At 38.6% G+C, this 19,726-nt stretch overlaps 1 protein-coding gene across 1 annotated transcript in view; it reads left to right on the top strand.

Moving 5' to 3' along the window:
- DEUP1 (deuterosome assembly protein 1) overlaps window positions 1-19,726 on the top strand; it is a 90,059-nt gene that overhangs the window by 10,059 nt on the left and 60,274 nt on the right. Inside the window, exons 2-3 of the mRNA XM_058544520.1 lie at window positions 14,903-15,074; window positions 16,760-16,855. Of these exons, the coding sequence (XP_058400503.1) occupies window positions 14,903-15,074; window positions 16,760-16,855 (268 nt within the window). The remainder of the gene's footprint in view (window positions 1-14,902; window positions 15,075-16,759; window positions 16,856-19,726) is intronic.

Here is a 19,726-nt window from a genome sequence, read left to right as displayed (position 1 = left end):
GAGATCATGGATTGGATGCAGGATGTGCAAGAAGGAGATGAGCAAAGGATGAGCCCAGGGCTATCAGTTGGAAGGATAAGATTGTCATTGATTAGAATGAGGGAGACTGGAGAAAATGCAAACTTGTTTTGACACGCCTGTTAGACATCCAGGTGAAGATGTCCAATAATTAGCTTGGATGTATCTTTCTGCTTCTTCATCCTCAGTGTGTGGCTTCATTGTTTGTGGTCACCTTATGGTTGCAAGATGGCTGAACCACTTCCAGCATCACATCTGCCTTCCAGGAAGGGAGTGGAGGAAGCCCCATGGGTAAAAACAAAAGAGCGCATGCCAGCATTTTATTTTGGGTTTACAAGTTCCAGGGATTCAGACCTGATATCTTTGCGAGCCATTCTTCAGCCTACCACCTATGAGAGTGGGGAAGTGAAACAAGGGAGGGCAGGTTATCAGATCTGCTACCACTGAGGGTGACTGGAGAGAAATCCTGATGGGGAAACTCGGGAACCCAGTATAATCACACCCCTCAGAGTTATCCCATCCAAGGAGCGAGTGAGCATTTATACACCAATAACTGACAGTCATTGGTTGAAGGTTGCTCCTGGGAGACCTTCAATTCCGTCACTTCTGGCCCATCACACAGGTGGCAAAGAGGATTCCAGTGACAAGAGAAGGCACTCAGGCAAAGAAATGCAGGTTCTGTCCACTGGAAATCAGGCCAAGTGCCCTGAAGCGGTAAGTGTGAGGGATGTATAGGATACCAACAGCAACTGCTGTGGCCCTCTTTTAAATAGCCTCATGGCAACTTCCGCTTACATTTCATAGGCCAGATTTTTTTACATGGCCATGCCTAGCGGAGACTGGGAAATGTAGTTGTGTTTTTAGCTGGACACATTTCCACTCTGAATTACATTGGCGCTCTGTTAGTATGGAAGAAAGGAAGGATGGATTCTGGGTGGGCAACTAGCCACGTAGGCGATAAGAATGGAAGCAGACAAGTGAGAAGGAGGACTCAGATCAGGGTTTTATCACTGGACATGATGAGAAGTGGTCAGAATTTAGGATATATATTGGAGGCAGTGCCAATAAGACTGTTGTTTTGGAGTTTGAGGGAAACACAAATCTAGGGTCATGAAGGGTTTTTATCTTGAGCAACTGTAGCAGTGGTGCCAATTAAAGAGATGGAGTGGATTGGAGTAGGGGCACGTTTGTGGTGCAGGGAGTCAAGCACTGTGTTTTGAGCATGTGAGGTTTGAGATGCCTGTAGACGTCCTCTGAGAATGTCAGTGTTGAATAGGTAGTGGGATATAGAAGGCTGGCGCTCAGAAGCTCAGGCCGCAGATACAGATTTGGATGTTATCAGAACAAGCTGGCATTAGAAGGTTCATTAGAAATTTCCAACATTCAGGAAACAGTATATTTCTTAGTTTTCTAGCATCGGAAAAACAGATTTTATCAATGTTTGCCTAATTTTTCACTGTTGGGATCTAGTGAAATAGCTGGCTCTAGTTTTAAATAGAAAAATAACTATCCTCACATGTACTAACACTGCAGTCTCTCATCAACTAGACCTTTTGGCAAGAGGGAATTTTAATTGTCCTAGAGATTGGCTTATCCAAGCTAATGCCTGTGTAGATAAACACTTTATTATTAATTGTATTGTATGTTTCTATGTATTAATGTGAAATAATATTTCAGATATGTGTTTATGAGGATAGTAAAGTTACTTATATTTCTAGATAATTGTAAAAATCACCCTGAAGAAAGAGGGTTAATGCTTGCTAATATTTCACTGTCTTCTTACCTCATTCAATCTGTAAATCAAGATGTTACTCAGAATGTGAATAGTTATTATACAAAAAGTTTATCTGTAATGTAGGTATTTTAACAGCTCTCCCATTGTTTTTAGAACATAAAAAAATGAGATTTTAAATTTGTATGTACCTAGAATTCTGATAAAACATTGATAGGGACTTGGAAGCTATGACATTGTATTTTATTTCTTTGAATGTCTTGCTTTGATGGTTATGATGGAGGCTTTAGAATAAGGCCTTAATAAGTACCTTTAAGCATCTTTTTTTGGAATAGTGGGATTTATATCTCCTCCATATCCCTACATTAAGCTTGTTGCAAATGAGAGAGAAGAATGGACTGAATGTGAGCCACCATCTCAAATATGCAGTAAAAATGGGCATTGTAATGTTGCTAAGTCAGCAAACACTAATGATGTCAATAAACAACATTTTTTGGACAACTAAAAAAGTGCTTGAGGAAAAGCTATTTTTAGCTATAATTCGATAATTAATTTTGAACAAGGGCAACCATGAAACTATAACCTAAAAGCCATAAGGTATAAATCTTTCACTTTACTGTTTTAGGAGAGATAATCAACTAAAGAGCAGGCTGACATCATAGACATGTCTGCGAAAGTGGGTTCTAGGACTTCTCCTGGAGTCTCTCCCGGTTGGTTCTATTTATGTTTCCAGTGTGGTACAGTATTTGATGTGCAGAATGGGGTCTGTGACTACAGAACTACAGAAAAGTTGTTATATTTATTTTTTTAAGCTAAAAAAAACAAAAACAATCACCCATTTCTCTCACCCCCCATCCCCGCCTCTGGCAATCACCACCAATCTGTTCTCTGTATCTATGAGTCTGGGTTTATATATATATATAAATAATATAAATAATTATTATATATATAAATAAATTATATATATATATTTTTTATATTCTACATATAAGAGAGATCATATGGTATTTGTCTTTCTCTATCTGACTTATCTCACTTAGCATAATACTCTCAAGGGCCATACATGTTCTCGCAAATGGCAAGATTTCAGTCTTTTTTATGGCTGAAAATGTTCCGTTGTATATATACACTGTAATTTCTTTATCCATTCACCCACTGATGGACACTTAGGTTGTTTCCATATCTTGGCTATTGTAAATAATGCTGCAGTGAACATGGGGGTGCAGATATCTTTTTGAGTTATTGTTTTCCTTTCCTTTGGATAAATACCCGGAAGTGGAATTGCTGGATCATATTGTAATTTTGTTTTTAATTTTTTGAGGAACCTCTGAACTATTTTCCATAGTGATTGTGCCAATTTAAATTCCTACCAGCAGGGCACAAGGGTTCCCTTTCCTCCACATTCTGACCAATGCTTGTTATTTCTTGTCTTTTGGAAATAGCCATTCTAACAGGGGTGAGGCGATATCTTATTAGGTTTTGATTTGCATTTCCCTGATGATTAATGATGTAGAGAATCTTTTCATGTATCTGTTGGCCATCTTTGGACATTTGTATGTCTTCTTTGAACAAATGTCTATTCATCACTTCTGCCCATTTTTTAATCAGATTGTTTTTTGCTATTGAAGTGTATGAGTTCTTTATATATTTTAGATATTAGCCCCTCATCAGATATATGATTTGCGAATGTTTTCTGCTATTCAGTAGGTTGCCTTTTCATTTTATTGATGGTTTCCCTTGGTGTGCAGAAGCTTTTTAGTTTGATATGCTCCCACTTACTTATTTTCGCTTTTGTTCCTTTTGCTTTTGCATGTCGGATTCAAAAAATCAATGCCAATCCTATGTCAAGGAGCTTACCACCTATGTTTTCCTTCTACGAGTTTTATAGTTTCAGGTCTTATGTTCAAGTCACTAATCCATTTTCTGTTAATTTTTGTGTATGGTATAAGATAGTGGTCCAGTTTCAATCTTTTGCATGTGGCTGTTCAATTTTCCCAACACCATTTATTGAAGAGACCGTCCTTTCCCCACTGTGTATCCTTGGCTCGTTTGTCATAAATTAATTCACTATATATGCGTGGGTTTATTTCTGGGCTCTCTATTCTGTTCCATTGATCTATGTGTCTGTTCTTATGCCAATATCATACTGTTTTAATTACAATAGCTTTGTAATATAGTTTGAAATCAAGGCGCATGGTACCTCCAGCTTTGTTCTTCTTTCTCAAGATTGCTTGGCTATTCGGTGTCTTTTGTGGTTCCATACAAATTTTTGGATTTTTTATTCTATTTCTGTGAAAAACCCCATTGGAATTTTGATAGGGATTGCGTTGACTCCATATATTGCTTTGGGTAGTATGGACATTTTAACAATATTAATTCTTCCAATCCATGAGCACAGAATATCTTTCCATTTATTTGTGTCTTCTTCAATTTCTTTCATTAATGTCTTGTAATTTTCAATATACAGATCTTTCACTTCCTTCATTAAATTTATTCCTAGTGATTTTGTTCCTTTGGGGGCAATTGTAAATGGAATTGTTTTCTTAATGTCTCTTTCTGGTAGTTCATTATTACTGTATAGAAACACCACAGATTTTTGTGTATTGATTGTGTATCCTGTAACTTTACTGAATTTGTTTATTAGTTCTAACAGTTTTTGATGGAGTCTTTAGGGTTTTCTATATATATCATGTGACTTGCAAATAGTGACAGTTTTACTTCTTCCTTTCCAATTTGGATGCCTTTTATTTCTTTTTCTTGCCTAATTGCTGTGGCTAGGACTTCCAGTACTATGTTGAATAAAAGAGGCAAGAGTGGGCATCCTTGTCTTGTTCCTGATCTTAGTGGAAAAGCTTTCAGCTTTTCACCGTTGAGTATGATGTTAGCTGTGGGCTTATCATATATGGCCTTTATTATGTTGAGGTATGTTCCCTCTATACCTGCTTTGTTGGGAGTTTTCATTATAAATGGATGTTGAATTCTGTCAAACGGTTTTTCCACATCTATTGAGATGATCATATGATTTTTATTGTTCATTTTGTTAGTGTGGTGTATCCCATTGATGGATTTGTAAATGTTGAACTATCCTTGCATTCGTGGAATAAATCCCACTTGATTATGGTGTAAGATCCTTTTAATATACTGTTGAATTTGGTTTGCTAATATATTTTTTTAGAATGACATTCTTTTATTTATTTACTTACTTACTTATTTATTTTTTGGTGAAGAAGATCAGCCCTGAGCTAACATCCGATGCCATTCCTCCTCCTTTTTGCTAAGGAAGATCTGCTCTGGGCTATCATCTGTGCCCATCTTCCTCCACTTTATATGTGACACCACTACAGCATGGCTTGACAAGCAGTGCATCGGTGCACACCTGGGATCCAAACCTGTGAACCCCGGGCCGCCACAGTGGAGTGTGTGCACTTAAAAGCTGCGCCACCAGGCCGGCCCCTGGTTTGCTAATATTTTGTTGAGGATTTTGCGTGTATTTTCATCAGGGATATTGGCCTATAATTTTCTTTGCTTGTGGCATCCTTGTCTGGTTTTGGCATCAAGGTAATGCTGATCTTGTATAATGAGTTTGGAAGAGTTCCTTCCTCTTCTATTTTTTGGAAGAGTTTGAGAAGGATTGGTATTAATTCTTCTTTGAATGTTTGGTAAAATTTACCAGTGAAGCTGTCTGGTCCTGGACTTTTGTTTGTTGGGAGGTTTTTGATTACTGATTCAATCTCTTTGCTAGTAATCAGTATGTTCAGATTTTCTATTTCATCATGATTCAGTCTTGGTAGATTGTATGTTTCTAGGAATTTATCCATTTCTTCTAGGTTGTCCAATTCGTTAGCATATAACTGTTCATAGTAGTCTCTTATGATCCTTTGTATTTCTGTAATAAGAGTTGTAACATCTTCTCATTCATTTCTGATTTTATTTATTTATTTGAGTCCTCTCTCTTTTTTTCTTGGTGAGTCTAGCTAAACTTTTGTCAATTTTATCTTTTCAAAGAACCAACTCTTAGTTTCCTTGATCTTTCTATTTTTGGTCTTTATTTCATTTATCTGCTCTAATCTTTGTTATTCTTTCATTCCATTAACTTTGAGCTTCATTTGTTCTTCTTTTTCTAGTTTCTTGAGGTATAAAGTTAGGCTGTTTCTTTGAGACTTTTCTTGTTTCTTGAGGTATGCATTTATTATATTTCCATATTTCCATTTTCCTTTGTCTCAAGGTATTTTTTATTTATCTTTTGATTTCTTCATTGATCTATTGGTTATTCAGTAGCATGTCGTTTAATAGCCACATATTTGTGAATTTTCCAGTTTTCTTTGTGTAATTAATTCCTAGTTTCGTACAATTGTGATTGGAAAAGATACTTGATGTGATTTCAGTCATCTTAAATCTATTAAGACTTGTTTTGTGGCCTAAAATATGACCTATTTTGGAAAATGTTTCATGTGTACTTAAGAAGAATGTGTATTCCGTTGCTTCTGGATAGAATGTTCTATAAATATTTGTTAAGTCCATCTGATCTAATTTGTTGTCTAAGGCTGATGTTTCCTTATTGATTTTCTGTCTGAATGATCTGTCCATTGATGTAAAGGGAGTATTAAAGTACCCTACTATTATTGTATTGCTGTCTATTTCTCTCTTTAGGTCTGTTCATATTTGTTTTATATATTTGGAGCTCCTTTGTTGGGTGTATAAATATTTACAAATGTTATTTCTTCTTGTTAGATTGACTCTTTTATCTTTATGTAACACCCTTCTTTGTCTCTTATTACAGTCTTTGTTTTAGATTCTATTTCATCTGATATAAGTATAGCTACTCCAGCTTTCTTTTGGTTTCCATTTGCGTGGCTGTCTTTTTCCATCCCTTCACTTTCAGTCTGTGTGTGTCCTTACATCTAAAGTGAGTCTCTTGTAGGCAGCATATAGATGAGTCTTGTTTTTTTTTATGCATTCAGCCACCCTATGTCTTTCTATTGGAGAATTTAGTCCATTTACATTTAAAGTAATTCAATAGATATGTGCTTATTGTCATTTTGTTAATTGTTTTCTGGCTGTTTTTGTAGTTCCTTTCTGTTCCTTTCTTCTCTTGCTTTCTTCTTGTGTAATTTGATGGCTTTCTTTAGGGATGTACATGCTCCTTTTTCTTTATCTTTTATGTATTTACTATAGGTTTTTGCTTTGTGGTTACCATGAGAATTACATATGATAACTTATCACTATAACAGTCTATTTTAAGTTGATAACAACTCAAGTTTGATCCCGTTGTAAAGCCCTACATTATTAACCCCCACACACGTTTTATGTTTTTGATATCACATTTTACATCTTTTTATCTTGTATATCCCTTAAGTAATTATTGTAATCATAATTTTGTGTGTGTGTGTGTGTGTGTGTGTGTGAGGAAGATCATCCCTGAGCTAACATCCGATGCCAATCCTCCTCTTTTTGCTGAGGAAGATTGGCCCTGGGCTAACATCCATGCCCATCTTCCTCTACTTTATATGGGATGCTGCCACAGCATGGCTTGACAAGCAGTGCATCGGTGTGAGCCTGGGATCCAAACCAGTGAACCCCAGGCTGCCACAGTGGAGCGCACGCACTTAACCACTTGCGCCACTGGGCTGGCCCCCATAATTTTTTTTTATTTACTGTTTTTTTTTCTTTTTGCTGAGGAAGATTTGCCCTGAGCTAACATCCATTGCCAATCGTCCTCTATTTTTTATGTGGGTTGCCACCACAGCATGGCTGACAGGTGGTGTAGGTCCACGCCCAGGAACTGAACCCAGGCTGCTGAAGTGAAGCACGCCAAACCTAACCACTAGGCCATGGGGCCAGCCCCAATCATAATTATTTTTACTGCTTTTGTCTTCATACTAGCTTTATAAGTGATTAATCCACTACCTTTATTATATATTACACTTCCAGTGAGATATATTCTTTCATATGTGTTCTTGTTACTAATGAGTGACCTTTCTTTTCAGCTTAAAGAAGTCTCTCTAACATTTCTTGTAAGGCTGGCTTAATGGTGATGAACTCCTTTAGATTTTGCTTGTCTGGAAAATTCTTTACTGCTCCTTCAATCCTGAATTATAACTTAGCTGGGTAGAGTGTTCTTGGTTGGATGGTTTTTTTCTTTCATCACTTTGAATATATCATGCCACTATATATTTAGCTATATATATAGCTATACTATATTTAGTATATACTATATATACTGTATAATATAACTATATAGTTATATTACTATATATTTAGCTATATATATAGCTATACTATATTTAGTATAGCTAAATATACTTAGTATAGCTAAATATATAGTAAGATAATTAAGATAAATAATACATTAATACATTTTAGAATGAGTTTCATTAAAATATTTTGAAAATGTTAAAACCTAATATCATTGCTCATCAGCCTTTTGGAAACTTATTTTCTTAGGCTAGTCTATGTTGCATGAAATATCTCCTCTTCTCTTTTCTCTGTGCTTCTCTTCCTCTCTCCTTCCTCTTTCTTCATTATGACCTCCATATTTGTCTTTTAAACCCCCTCTTCTCTCTCCCAAGCTGAAGATCCATTTCTATTCTAACATCCCTCATGTCCCAAACTGAACTCACTCTTTTTTTTTCTTTACAGACCTGTTTATCCACTTCTGTTTTCCAAATTGGTGATGAGTAGGTTGACACTACATCCCAGTTTGCCCATAACAATCACTGTTTACATCCTTTCTCCTGGCATAATTATTATTAGTGCCCCTTTCACTTTCAGAATTGTCCTGGTTTGGATAACAGATCATATGGTCACCATAGCTATCTGTCTGATGAAGGTCTGCCCTTTTAAGAACCGGTATATAAGCCCATATGTTAAAGGACTTTGGAGTGGCATATATGTCTGTGTACCTTACCCCAGCTCTTTTTACTCTGAATAACTCTCTCCACATTCCATTCCCCTGCCCACTCCCAACATGCTTGCCACTACTACCTCCATTTATATCATCAGCTTTCTATTTTGCTCTCTCTTCATCTCCAAACTTGATAGGCTGATATTTTGACTCTAGGCTCCCCAGACTGGTATATCACCCTGCAAGTCTCAGTGTGCCCCCTCCCTTCTAGCTTAATGCATTTAGACCTCTGGCCTGGCCCCAGGATCCTTCTCTTGTGAATTGCTCCAAAGGATAAACCCAATAGTAAGGGTCAGGGTTTGCATGTCTTGAGTAGTATATCAGGCACAATCCACCCAGTGTCCAAAACTGGGAGACGCAGAGGATTCTTATTTTTTTTCAGCTCCTCACTCAACTTTTCTAAAATTGGAATGTAAGACCTACTTTATGGGATGTTGTGAGGATCCATGAGAGGAAGTGCAGGAAAGTAATTAGCATAGTGTTAGCATTTGACTTAAGGAAGAAATGAAAATATAAATAATGCTAGGACCCAGCTGTGTGAAGGAGGCTAAATAAGCCTTTTGTATTTTATTTTAAACTTCACTAGATTTAGGAGCAAATACTGATGCTACTGAGATAGCTGAACTGCTATTTATTTCTAAAAAACTGAAGAAGTGTAGATATACTAGAAGATTGACAATTGACAGTTGAAATTCAATTGACAATTGAATTTCAAAAGGGAATATTAAATTTGACAAAAAAGCTGAGTTTGATGTAAAACTGAGTTTGACTAAATCTTAGATAAGACTCTGGAAGAGATTCTCAGTGGTTTGTGAGCATTCAGAAGGGGAAGCAGTGCCACCAGGACTCAATCTGGGTGCACCTGACCCCTGCTTACTAGACCAGTTTGGTTCACAGGGCTAATGTGCTGGTGCATCAAGGAATATATAGAAAGAGTTGTATTTGGGCTTTGGCATGATATTTTACTGGGTTTTTTATGACGTGACATTTTTGTGGGAAAAAAAGAAAAAGATTGTAAGGTTAATTAAGTGGATTAGCATCTGATTATAATAAGAGAAATAATCAATGGATCACTGTCACCCTGAAGGGCTTGTTAGTGGAATGCCATAGAGCTCTGTCCTCCGTCCTGTCCTTCATGACGTTTACAAACACTTGTATGAAAAAACGTATTCATATTATATATGCATAATTATATAATATATTAGATATAACAAGTAATGCTTATCAAATCTGCAGCTAACAGAAAACTTGGAGGTATAGTGAATATACTCTCTGGCACAAATAGGATCCCAAAATATAAGCTCAGATGTTACCTCCTTTAGGAAGGCTTCTATGATAGCACGCCCTGTACAAGTCTGTATTCAATACCCTTCCTTTCTATTCCCAAAAGAGCTGCATGTCTTCCTCAGTCTCATATTGTACCTGCCTGCCTTGCAAGCCTCTCTCTGTGCACAGGCAGTTGGTCTTGCCTATCTTCCAGTTCCTCACAAAGCAGGCAGCAGCTGCTTACTGAATGTTTGCTTCATTAAAGAACCAGTGATGACAACCCACATTGACAGGCTGAAACTAGCAAGCTGAAATTTAATGAGGGTAAATATAAGGCCCTGCTTTTGGAGCACCCCCCAAAAAACTAAACAAGCGCAAGATAGTGAATAGGTGGCTTTACTTGTAGAATGAATGAAGAAGAAATAAGGTGTTTAGATATGAATAAACTCTCCTTGAAACAGTACAATATCACTGTTTTGCCCTTCCCCCTCCCAAATTCAAAGCTAAGGTCATCTTCATCTGCTTGAATAAAAGTATATAGTGCCTAAAACAAAGGATGTGCAAGTCCCTCTCTGAGCTGATTAGAATATACCTGGAGTATTATGTTAAACTTTGGAGTGGTGCATTTCAAGGAGGAAATCGACAAACAGGAACTTGTTAAGAGGAGAGCTACCGGAATTATGAAGGGTCTGGAAATCTTATCATAGTCATTCACTTTTTCATTCCACTCAACAAATGTATATTAAGGGTCTAGTATTTTCCAGGCAGTATACTAGGTAATGAGTGGTGAAGAAAAGAAAAAATCCCTTTGAGCAATTGAAAGAAACAAAGATACTTCTGGAAATAAACAAAGACCACCCAAATGAGAACAAATGAAGCCTATTTATTCAGAGCTTGCTATAGCAAGGGAGTCAGCAACCATCACCTGCATTTGGCAGACTCAAAGTCAGACAGGGGAGTGGGAAAGCTTTACAACGAACAAAAGAGAAGTCTTCAGGTGCTGGCCCAGTGGCATAGTGGTTAAGTTCATGCACTCCACTTTGGCAGCCCAGGGTTTGCAGGTTCAGATCCCAGGTGCGGACCATCGTACCACTTGTCATTCCATGCTGTGGCAGGCGTCCCACATATAAAGTAGAGGAAGATGGGCATGGATATTAGCCCAGGGTCAATCTTCCTCAGCAAAAAGAGGAGGACTGGCAACAGACATTAGCTCAGGGCTAATCTTCCTTACCAATAAAAAAGAGAAGGCTTCAGCTATGCCCTGATTGGAGGCTGTTGGCATGGGGAGGCTGAGGCAGGCTAACTAGAAGCAGGGCATCCTATATTGTTGGTTTGGGGAGCAAATTTGGCTTTCTCCAGTTGGTCCTGAGTTGGAAGTGGAGGCAGAAATTTGGGAGACTGTCAGTCATTGACCAAGTCCTGACCATTCTAGAGCTATTGCTGCAGAGGTTGTGGGTCAGAGTCTATTATCATATGTTTGGCCATTGTCTGTTTGTATGTTCAGTCTCTAATATTGAACATTGAGAAGAGAAGACTCAGAAGAATCTGGAGGTACACTGATAACTGTATTCAGCATATTGATAACTGCATTCGAGTACTTTAAGGTCTACTGTGTTGAAAAGGCATTTGTTCTGAATGGTCCCAATGGATCAAATTAGGACCAGGGGATGAAAAAGTTCTTCAATATGAGAAAGAACTTCTAAAAACTCATTGCTATCGGGGCTGGCCCAGTGGCGCAGCCGTTAAGTGCGCATGCTCCGCTTCAGTGGCCCGGGGTTCACAGGTTCGGATCCCAGGTGTGCACCAACGCACCGCTTGTCAAGCCACGCTGTGCCGGCGTCCCATATAAAGTAGAGGAAGATGCACATGGATGTTAGCCCAGGGCCAGTCTCCCTCAGCAAAAATAAGAGGATTGGCGCTGGATGTTAGCTCAGGGCTGATCTTCCTCACACACACAAAAAACTCATTGCTGTCTCGATACCATTTCAGACAGTGGTTACCTGCTAAAGGAAGAATTCAGACGTAGGCTGGATGACTGCTGGGCAGTGATGCTGCAATGCAGATCACAAACTTTGGCATGCACCAGAATCACTTGGCACCTTTGTTACTGATGCAGAATCTTGGGCTCTGTCCTAGACTTGCTGAATCTGATCAGTGGGGTATGATAGATGATTCTCTTAAGAAGCATTTGTGGAAGATATGCAAACGTTGGATGGGTAGTTGGACTAGATGACTCATAAAAGTCCTTCCAATCCTAGAGTCTAATATTCTAACTTTTGCATAGCATAATCATAACCAGGAAATAAACCATGCATTCATTTATTTAACAGTATTGATTGAATAGCTTACATTATGCCACACTCTCTTTTGGCCTCTGTTTTAATTCCATTAGCATGATGAATTCCTACATGCCAAGGAGATAGCGATGAAAAGAACTCATTTGTTCATTCTTCAAAAATTTGTTGAGCATCTGCTATGTGCTGGGGCACTGTGCTGAGCTCTGGTGAGATGATAATGAACAAGACTGATATAGTCCTTTTTTCCCCCCAGACCTTACACTAGCAGAAAAAGATAGACAAAATATATTTGCAGTAAAGGGTGATACATGTTGTTATGAAAAAGAAAATGGTGTGAAAACCATTCTTTTTGTTATCTTTTTCCCCACATCATAACGCCAATTAAAATCCAATCGAGTTATTTATAGAGGAATTAGTACTTCCTTTCCTCAGATTTGTTTTAGGTTTTAAGTAAAAATTGAGAGCCTTGGGGCCTTAGCCCAGCAATGCTAGAAGACTTCAGAATGCTACTTTGTACTTAAAACCTCTCTGATGTCAGAACTGGAGAAGCTGCCGTTGGATAAACCAATCAAATGGACGCCCTTTGTTCAGGTTGACTCAGGGTATTTTAGAAAATGACTCTGGAAATTCTGAATTCTTTGAGTTCTAATACTTGTTTCTAACCTTGTTGTAAGGGAGCTAATTTGTACTATATTTTTCAAGCAAGATCTATTCAAAACACCGTATCTTTTGCTGTGCGGTATACAGGAAGGAGCTTAAGGTGGGAAGCAGCTACCTATGCTCCAGTTCTGGCTCCTCCACTAATTAATACGTGACCTTGACCTCTCTGTGCCTTAGCGTTTTTCAAAATGCTAAATAATCCTTAATTAACCCTAAAATTCTGATTTGGTGAAACTAAATGGAGGAAATGTTGTTATTTTGCACCTGCCTCCCTTCCAGCTACACAAATATATTAGCAGCCCTATCACCACCATTGAATGGGTACTGAAATAACTTGCTTTTCTAATCTGGACATTTGTGTGTTCCTTAGGCTGAAGTCTGAGGCTTCAGCATCTGCCCACGTATCCAGTCTGAATGACTGGACTTATACCAGGCCCTTGGGGAGCGCTGCAGCTTCTTTGAAAGAGAACCTGCCCTGGGATCAGATCACCCAGCAATCTGTCTTCTCACCAACTCTCAGTCTCTATAGTTGCAGCTATTACCAAGCGTCTTGATTCAAACACAGTAGACCTTCCTAGACCCAAGATATTGCCACCTATCTGACTAATAGTATCCCCAATGTTTAGAGACTTACATTACTCTGCCCGTACCTGCCTGATCAGATTACTTCCAGACACCAGCCAGATCACACCAAGTTCCCCTCCTGGGGGAGCAGCACTGTAGCCCATGTGGTACCCTAGAATATGGTCCTACCTAGCCCAGGCTTGCTCTGCTATCCCTGACAGGCACACTTGACGTCCTAGTTTGCCTGCCATCAAACCTCCTCAAGGTATGCTAGACATAGGTACATGTATATTTATATGTAAGAGCATTGAACCAGTTTTCATAATTAGAATTTTCCTTAGAATTAGCTCACTCTAAAAAATGTTATTTTATTTATTTATTTTTTTAACTATCTTTATTGCGACCTTATTTCTGACATAATCAGCACAATGTGTTTTCATTTTAGTACTCCCTTGTCTAAGTCAAAACTTTTGGGTCAGGGAGACCCATATGCTACCATCTGCACTAGGAAGAGAAATGCAGGCAGTGACTTTATCAATCTATTGCATTATATTATGACAGAACTATACTTTAAAAAATGTCATTTAGAAAATTAAATGTAGGGGCCGGCCCGGTGGCGCAAGCAGTGAAGTGCATGCCCTCCGCTGCGGCGGCCCAGGGTTCGCCGGTTTGGATCCCGGGAGCGCACCGACGCACTGCTTGGCAAGCCATGCGGTGGTGGCATCCCATATAAAGTAGAGAAAGATGGGCACGGATGTTAGCCCCGGGCCAGTCTTCCTCAGCAAAAAAGGAGGGGGATTGGCAGATGTTAGCACAGAGCTGATCTCCTCACGAAAAAAAAAAAAATTAAATTTATATACAGTCATGTGTCACTTAACAGGGATACATTCTGTGGGACTGGCCCCATGGCATAGTAGCTAAGTTTGGCATGCTCCACTTTGGTGGCCCAGGTTCAGTTCCTGGGCGCGGACCTACACCACTCATCAGCAGCCATATTGTGTCAGCGACCCATGTACGAAATAGAGGAAGATTGACACAGATGTTAGCTCAGGGGGAATCTTCCTCAGCAACAAAAAAAACCAAGGATACATTCCAAGAAATGTATCGTTAGGCAATTTTGTCATTGTGCAAATATCATAGAGTGTTCTTACACAATCCTAGATGGTAGAGCTTGCTACACACCTAGGATATATGGTACTAATCTTATGGGACCACCGTCATATGTGTGGTTCGTTGTTGACCAAAACATTGTTATGCAGTACATGACTGTACACTGTTAACTCTGAAATTAGCTTTTAGTTTTAATTTTAAATTTAACCTCTAGCTTTTGGACTTCTTCCTATTTAAATAATTGGACAATTTAAGGAAATAATGATAAAGCTATTCAGGGCAATATAATAATTTTTCTTCTCCTCACATTTCACTCTTTTTAAATGTATTTTAATTTTCTATAATTGCCAGAGCTTCTCCTTGTGAGGCTGAGCTTCAGGAATTAATGGAACAAATTGACATCATGGTAAGCAACAAAAAATTGGATTGGGAAAGGAAGATGCGGGCTTTGGAGACACGATTAGATCTTCGGGATCAAGAATTGGCAAATGCACAAACTTGTTTGGATCAGAAAGGTCAAGAGGTATTGAATATGTGTGTTAATAAATTGTTAATTCCTCAGACTGTTATAAATAGAATTTATTCTATCAGAATATGTTTTTCATTACACATACTTTTTATCAGGCATTAGCAATAGAATTTATTGCTTGAAATTTTGTCATAGTGTGCTAAATATGTTCTATAAGATAAGTGACAAGCAGAGCCTAAACACATAGAAATTTTCTGATGCAGGCATATAGTGTCAATGCCATCTAGAAAAGTAAACAAACATTCACTATATGTGTGAAATAAATGTTTGCAAGCAAAGATGTCAGTGCTTTTGCTGCTGTAGAAACAAAGCAGTAGTCATCAAAGCTGTGTCTTTGCACGAGGCGGAATTCAGGAGCATTTGCCTCTTCTAATCTGCTAGAAAAATATTCCCTGAAAGAAGTGAAATGTCAAGATTTGATTGTAGGACGAGAGAGAAAAGACTTTGGCGAAGGGGGTGTGTGTGTCTCGTGGGCACCCACTTAAGAGGAGTGCCCTTGGCCCCTGCGAGGCTGCTTACCACCAAGCTGGTGATTGTAAAAGCATGTCTGAGTGCTCTCAGGCCTGGAGAGGAGTTCAGGAAAACCGTATGCTTTATCTAATGTGGAATTTTGTGCCTGTGAATTTTTCTTTGGGGTGAGGCATAAGAGAAATGTCTACTCATCATATACTAAAACATCATCAGTCAACTTGTTCAGCCACAATTTTTCTACCTTTATTGGCCTCTCAATGGAACTTAGTTTTTGGCAGGGTTAACTATGTTATAGTTTGACACAGTTAACTTAGTTTTTGGCCTCTGGTTTCCCTTCACAATAGAGGCAGGACTTCAGACCTGGCATATGTAAGAGACTATTTTCTCACTTCTATTCTTTTAATGACACAGATATGTGAACAGGTGCCTTGTCTGCTTTTTTTTTTTTTTTTTGGTGAGGAAGATTAGCCCTGAGCTAACATCTGCTGCCAATTCTCCTCTTTTTGCTGAGGAGGATTGGCCCTGGGCTAACATCTGTGCCCATCTTCCTCTACTTTGTATGTGGGACGCCTGCCACAGCATGGCTTGGTAAGTGGTGCGTAGGTCTATGCCCAGGATCCAAACCTGCGAACCCCGGGCCGCCGAAGCAGAGCGTGCCAACTTAACCACTATGCTATTGGGCCCGCCCCCTCACCTGCTTTTTAAGCAGACAAATTCTGTAAGCCGAATCCTTAAGAACTGCTCTTAGACGTTTTTCTTTTTAACGTGTTAGTTCTTAAGAACTAACTACCTAAATGTTACATTATTCCATAATTCCACTACAGCAGAGCTCCCGCTGAAGGCAGTGGAGCCTGAAAGAAAGCTGAAGTGTGCCGGTAGAGGTTCTGCCTGAGCAGTGATGACATAAGCCTCCCAAAAAGATAATGCAAAGTGAATTCTAAAGCTTAATTCAAAATGTGATGGTGATAAGGATCTTTTGTCAAACATCCATACCGTAGTGTCTCATGTGTACCCAGTGGAATCGTGCTAGCAACGTTTGGTTTTTGTGAATTTAATTATTAATAGCTATTTTAAGAACTTCAGTACAAATATTTATTCTTGGGTTTGGTACAGCAGTTTTATTTGCATTGTACTCCTCTTTTGCACATTTTCTCATATTGTCAGGCAAAATACAGAAAAAGCAAAATTAAATTTTCTTCTTAATGCAGGTGGGGTTACTTAGACAGAAGTTGGACAGTCTGGAAAAATGTAACTTAGCAATGACTCAGAATTACGAAGGACAGCTACAAACCCTAAAAGCTCAAGTAAGGAAACTTTTTACAATTTAATATCATACATTTTGGTATATGGTTTGACCTATAAAATTGTGTTAGTTTTATTCAAATGAATTGTTTTTAATACAAGCAAAAGTTCTTGTATTTTATCTACAAGATTATATGTTTGGCCCTACCTTTTATTATTTTATATGTATCGATTTTGTCTCTTTTACTGGATTGTCAACTTCCTATCCCTTTAACTGTTAGCACAGTACTAGACTAATAGCTGTCTATTTATCAGGAGACTTGTTGATTAATTGTATGATAATAATCTGCTATGTGAACAACGGAAAAAAAGCAAAATTACCTTTCGTAGTCATTATTAGTCCTTTATTCTGTGGCAATTTAAAACATGGAAGTTTGCTATTATGTAATAGATAATTGAAAGAACAACACTAGTCTTTACTACCTTGTTGCTGGTAGGACTGTTTCATAAATGACAGTGCTTCCGCGTATGTGATGAGAGGGATACTGATTTCTTTCTTATTTATCCTTACATCTCCCCGCTGTGCTGGCGAGAAAAAGTCTTCTCCCTCTTACCACAGATAGCACATACGGCAATAATCATCTGAGCTTCTCAGGTCTAGTAGATGCTATATGCTTGCTTAACTTAGTAAATGAATCAATTGGAAATATGGTTTGATTATGAAATTTTACTTTACAACCAACTTTTTTGGGGTGCAAGGATTTCATAAATGATAATATAAAGGAGCCCAAAGTAGTTAATGCTCCTCCTTAAGTACCTCTTTAGGGATTCAGCCATTAAGATTGGAATATTTGATGCCGCTTGATAGGTATGATCTTATAAGACTAGCTCTTAAATCTACCTAGACATTTTGCCAGCAATTTAAGCAGCTGCCACTAGGTGGTAGCTTGACTTATGAAACTTCATATGGTTTTTTCTAGCTGACTCCAAGCATTTAACACTTAAGTCAATCAGCCTTGCTTTTCTATAAAGATAAAGCTCTAAAATAATAACATAAATATTAAATCACTATAGTTGTGCACTATAAACAAAAAGACCACATTCTGGAATAAGTTTGAAAAAATGCAGAAATCTAGATACAAGTTAAATACCATCTCTAAATTTTATTTACCTAGTTCAATCACTGCTTACCAAATCCTTAATTTCTGGGTATTTTTTTTCATGTCTGTTGTTAAAAAGTTTGGGGCCTTGTGGCTGGCCCAGCAGCGTGGTATTTAAGTTTACACACTCTGCTTCAGCGGCCCGGGGCTCGCAGGTTCGGATCCACGGCACAGACCTATGCACTGTTTATCAAGCCATGCTGTGGCAGGCACCCACATATAAAGTAGAGGAAGATTGGCACAGATGTTAGCCCAGGGCCAATCTTCCTCAGCAAAAAGAGGAGGATTGGCAACGGATGTTAGCTCAGGGCCAGTCTTCCTCACCAAAAAAAAAAAAAAAATGGTTTGGGGCCTTGTTTACAGGTGCTGAGCAGCATTTAATATATGACTTCTTGCCATTTGATGCTTTTCAGCTCTATCTTATTACTTGGCTGCTGGCTAACCAACAAATATCTTTATGGCAACTTCACAAGAATTTGTTCTGTGGAACAGTAATGCCCAGAGTGGAGGAAATGCTGTTTACTCCTTCTCTGCTCCTGGATAGTCACAGCACACATTAGCGTATTAGAGGCTGTGAGAAGTCCTGCTTTAAACAAATCTGTTTAGCGTTTTTAATCCATCATTTTCCAAACATATTTGACCATGAAACCCTTTTATCTTTTAAACCTAAAATCTACTAATATTGGAGTATGGTGTTGCAGCGTGAACCCTGTGAACAGGTGTTTCATAGAATACACTTTGGAAACACTACATTATTATTGAGAGAACAGCCAACTCCTCCCACTGCAGTTTTCTTCTTCTCTTTTCTTCTCTTGTTAAAAGAAATGAAGGAAGAGAGTTAGGGAGAGAGAGCATAAGAGAAGGAAAGAGGGGAGGAGGGAGAAAGACAGAAAAAGAAAAGTACTATGTACTTGACTTGGTTTGCATAATAGCTGGTAATATGTCATTTTTCTAACCAGAAAATGGTGTCTTGTGGCAACATGCTTTTGTTGCTGTTTGCTCACGCTGCTTCCTTCTTTGAAATTCCTGGTTTATTTACAATTTCATTTTCCTAAAATATCTTAAGGATATGCTTGACCACACTCTGCATTGAATAACTCGACTCTGTCAAAGCGTTCTTGTAGAAATTGCTTCCTTTTTTAAAGCGAGGTATTTTCTTCTCCTCCTAACCATTATAAAACTATAATTAAATTATATATATATTTGAGATTCCTCCTTCTAGAAAGAGGGAGTAGACATACTTTTCCCTATTCCTCCTGCTAAACGCTACTAGAAGCCCTGGACATTATTTATAAAAAACATAAGAAGACTCTGAAAAGTGGAGAGAAGAGTCAGACCAACTAGGACCTTGGGACCCGAGGAATGACACAGTGGTGAGTTCCCTGGGATGTTTTTTTACCTCTTATACCCAGACTGGGTAACAGAGAAGCCTGCAACTCAGACACTCCAATGGACACAAACAAACAAACAAACAAAAAGACTCCCAAGGAAAGCCTGCTCTCTGCAGTCAAAAGACCAGGAAAAAGATAGCCTAGCAAGATTAAACACTTTTAGACAATAACTGCTCTGCTCCAGCCAAACACCACAGGAAAAAAAAAAAAACTACAGCTCACACCCACCCCACCAGCAAAGACTGGGTGGACGGCCTAGGGTTCCACCCCCACCAGGCTATAAGGAGGGAACCCAGGCCACTCCCCTGCATGGCGTCAGAGAAGACTGAGTGGAGAGCCAGGACTTTCATAGCCACTGGGTGTTAATCAGACCTCTCTCAAC

This window comes from Diceros bicornis, chromosome 7 (genome assembly GCF_020826845.1).
Source record: "Diceros bicornis minor isolate mBicDic1 chromosome 7, mDicBic1.mat.cur, whole genome shotgun sequence".
NCBI classification, from domain to species: domain Eukaryota; kingdom Metazoa; phylum Chordata; class Mammalia; order Perissodactyla; family Rhinocerotidae; genus Diceros; species Diceros bicornis.
Note: the sequence above shows the minus strand (reverse complement) of the source record. Positions and strands in the feature narration are given on the sequence as shown.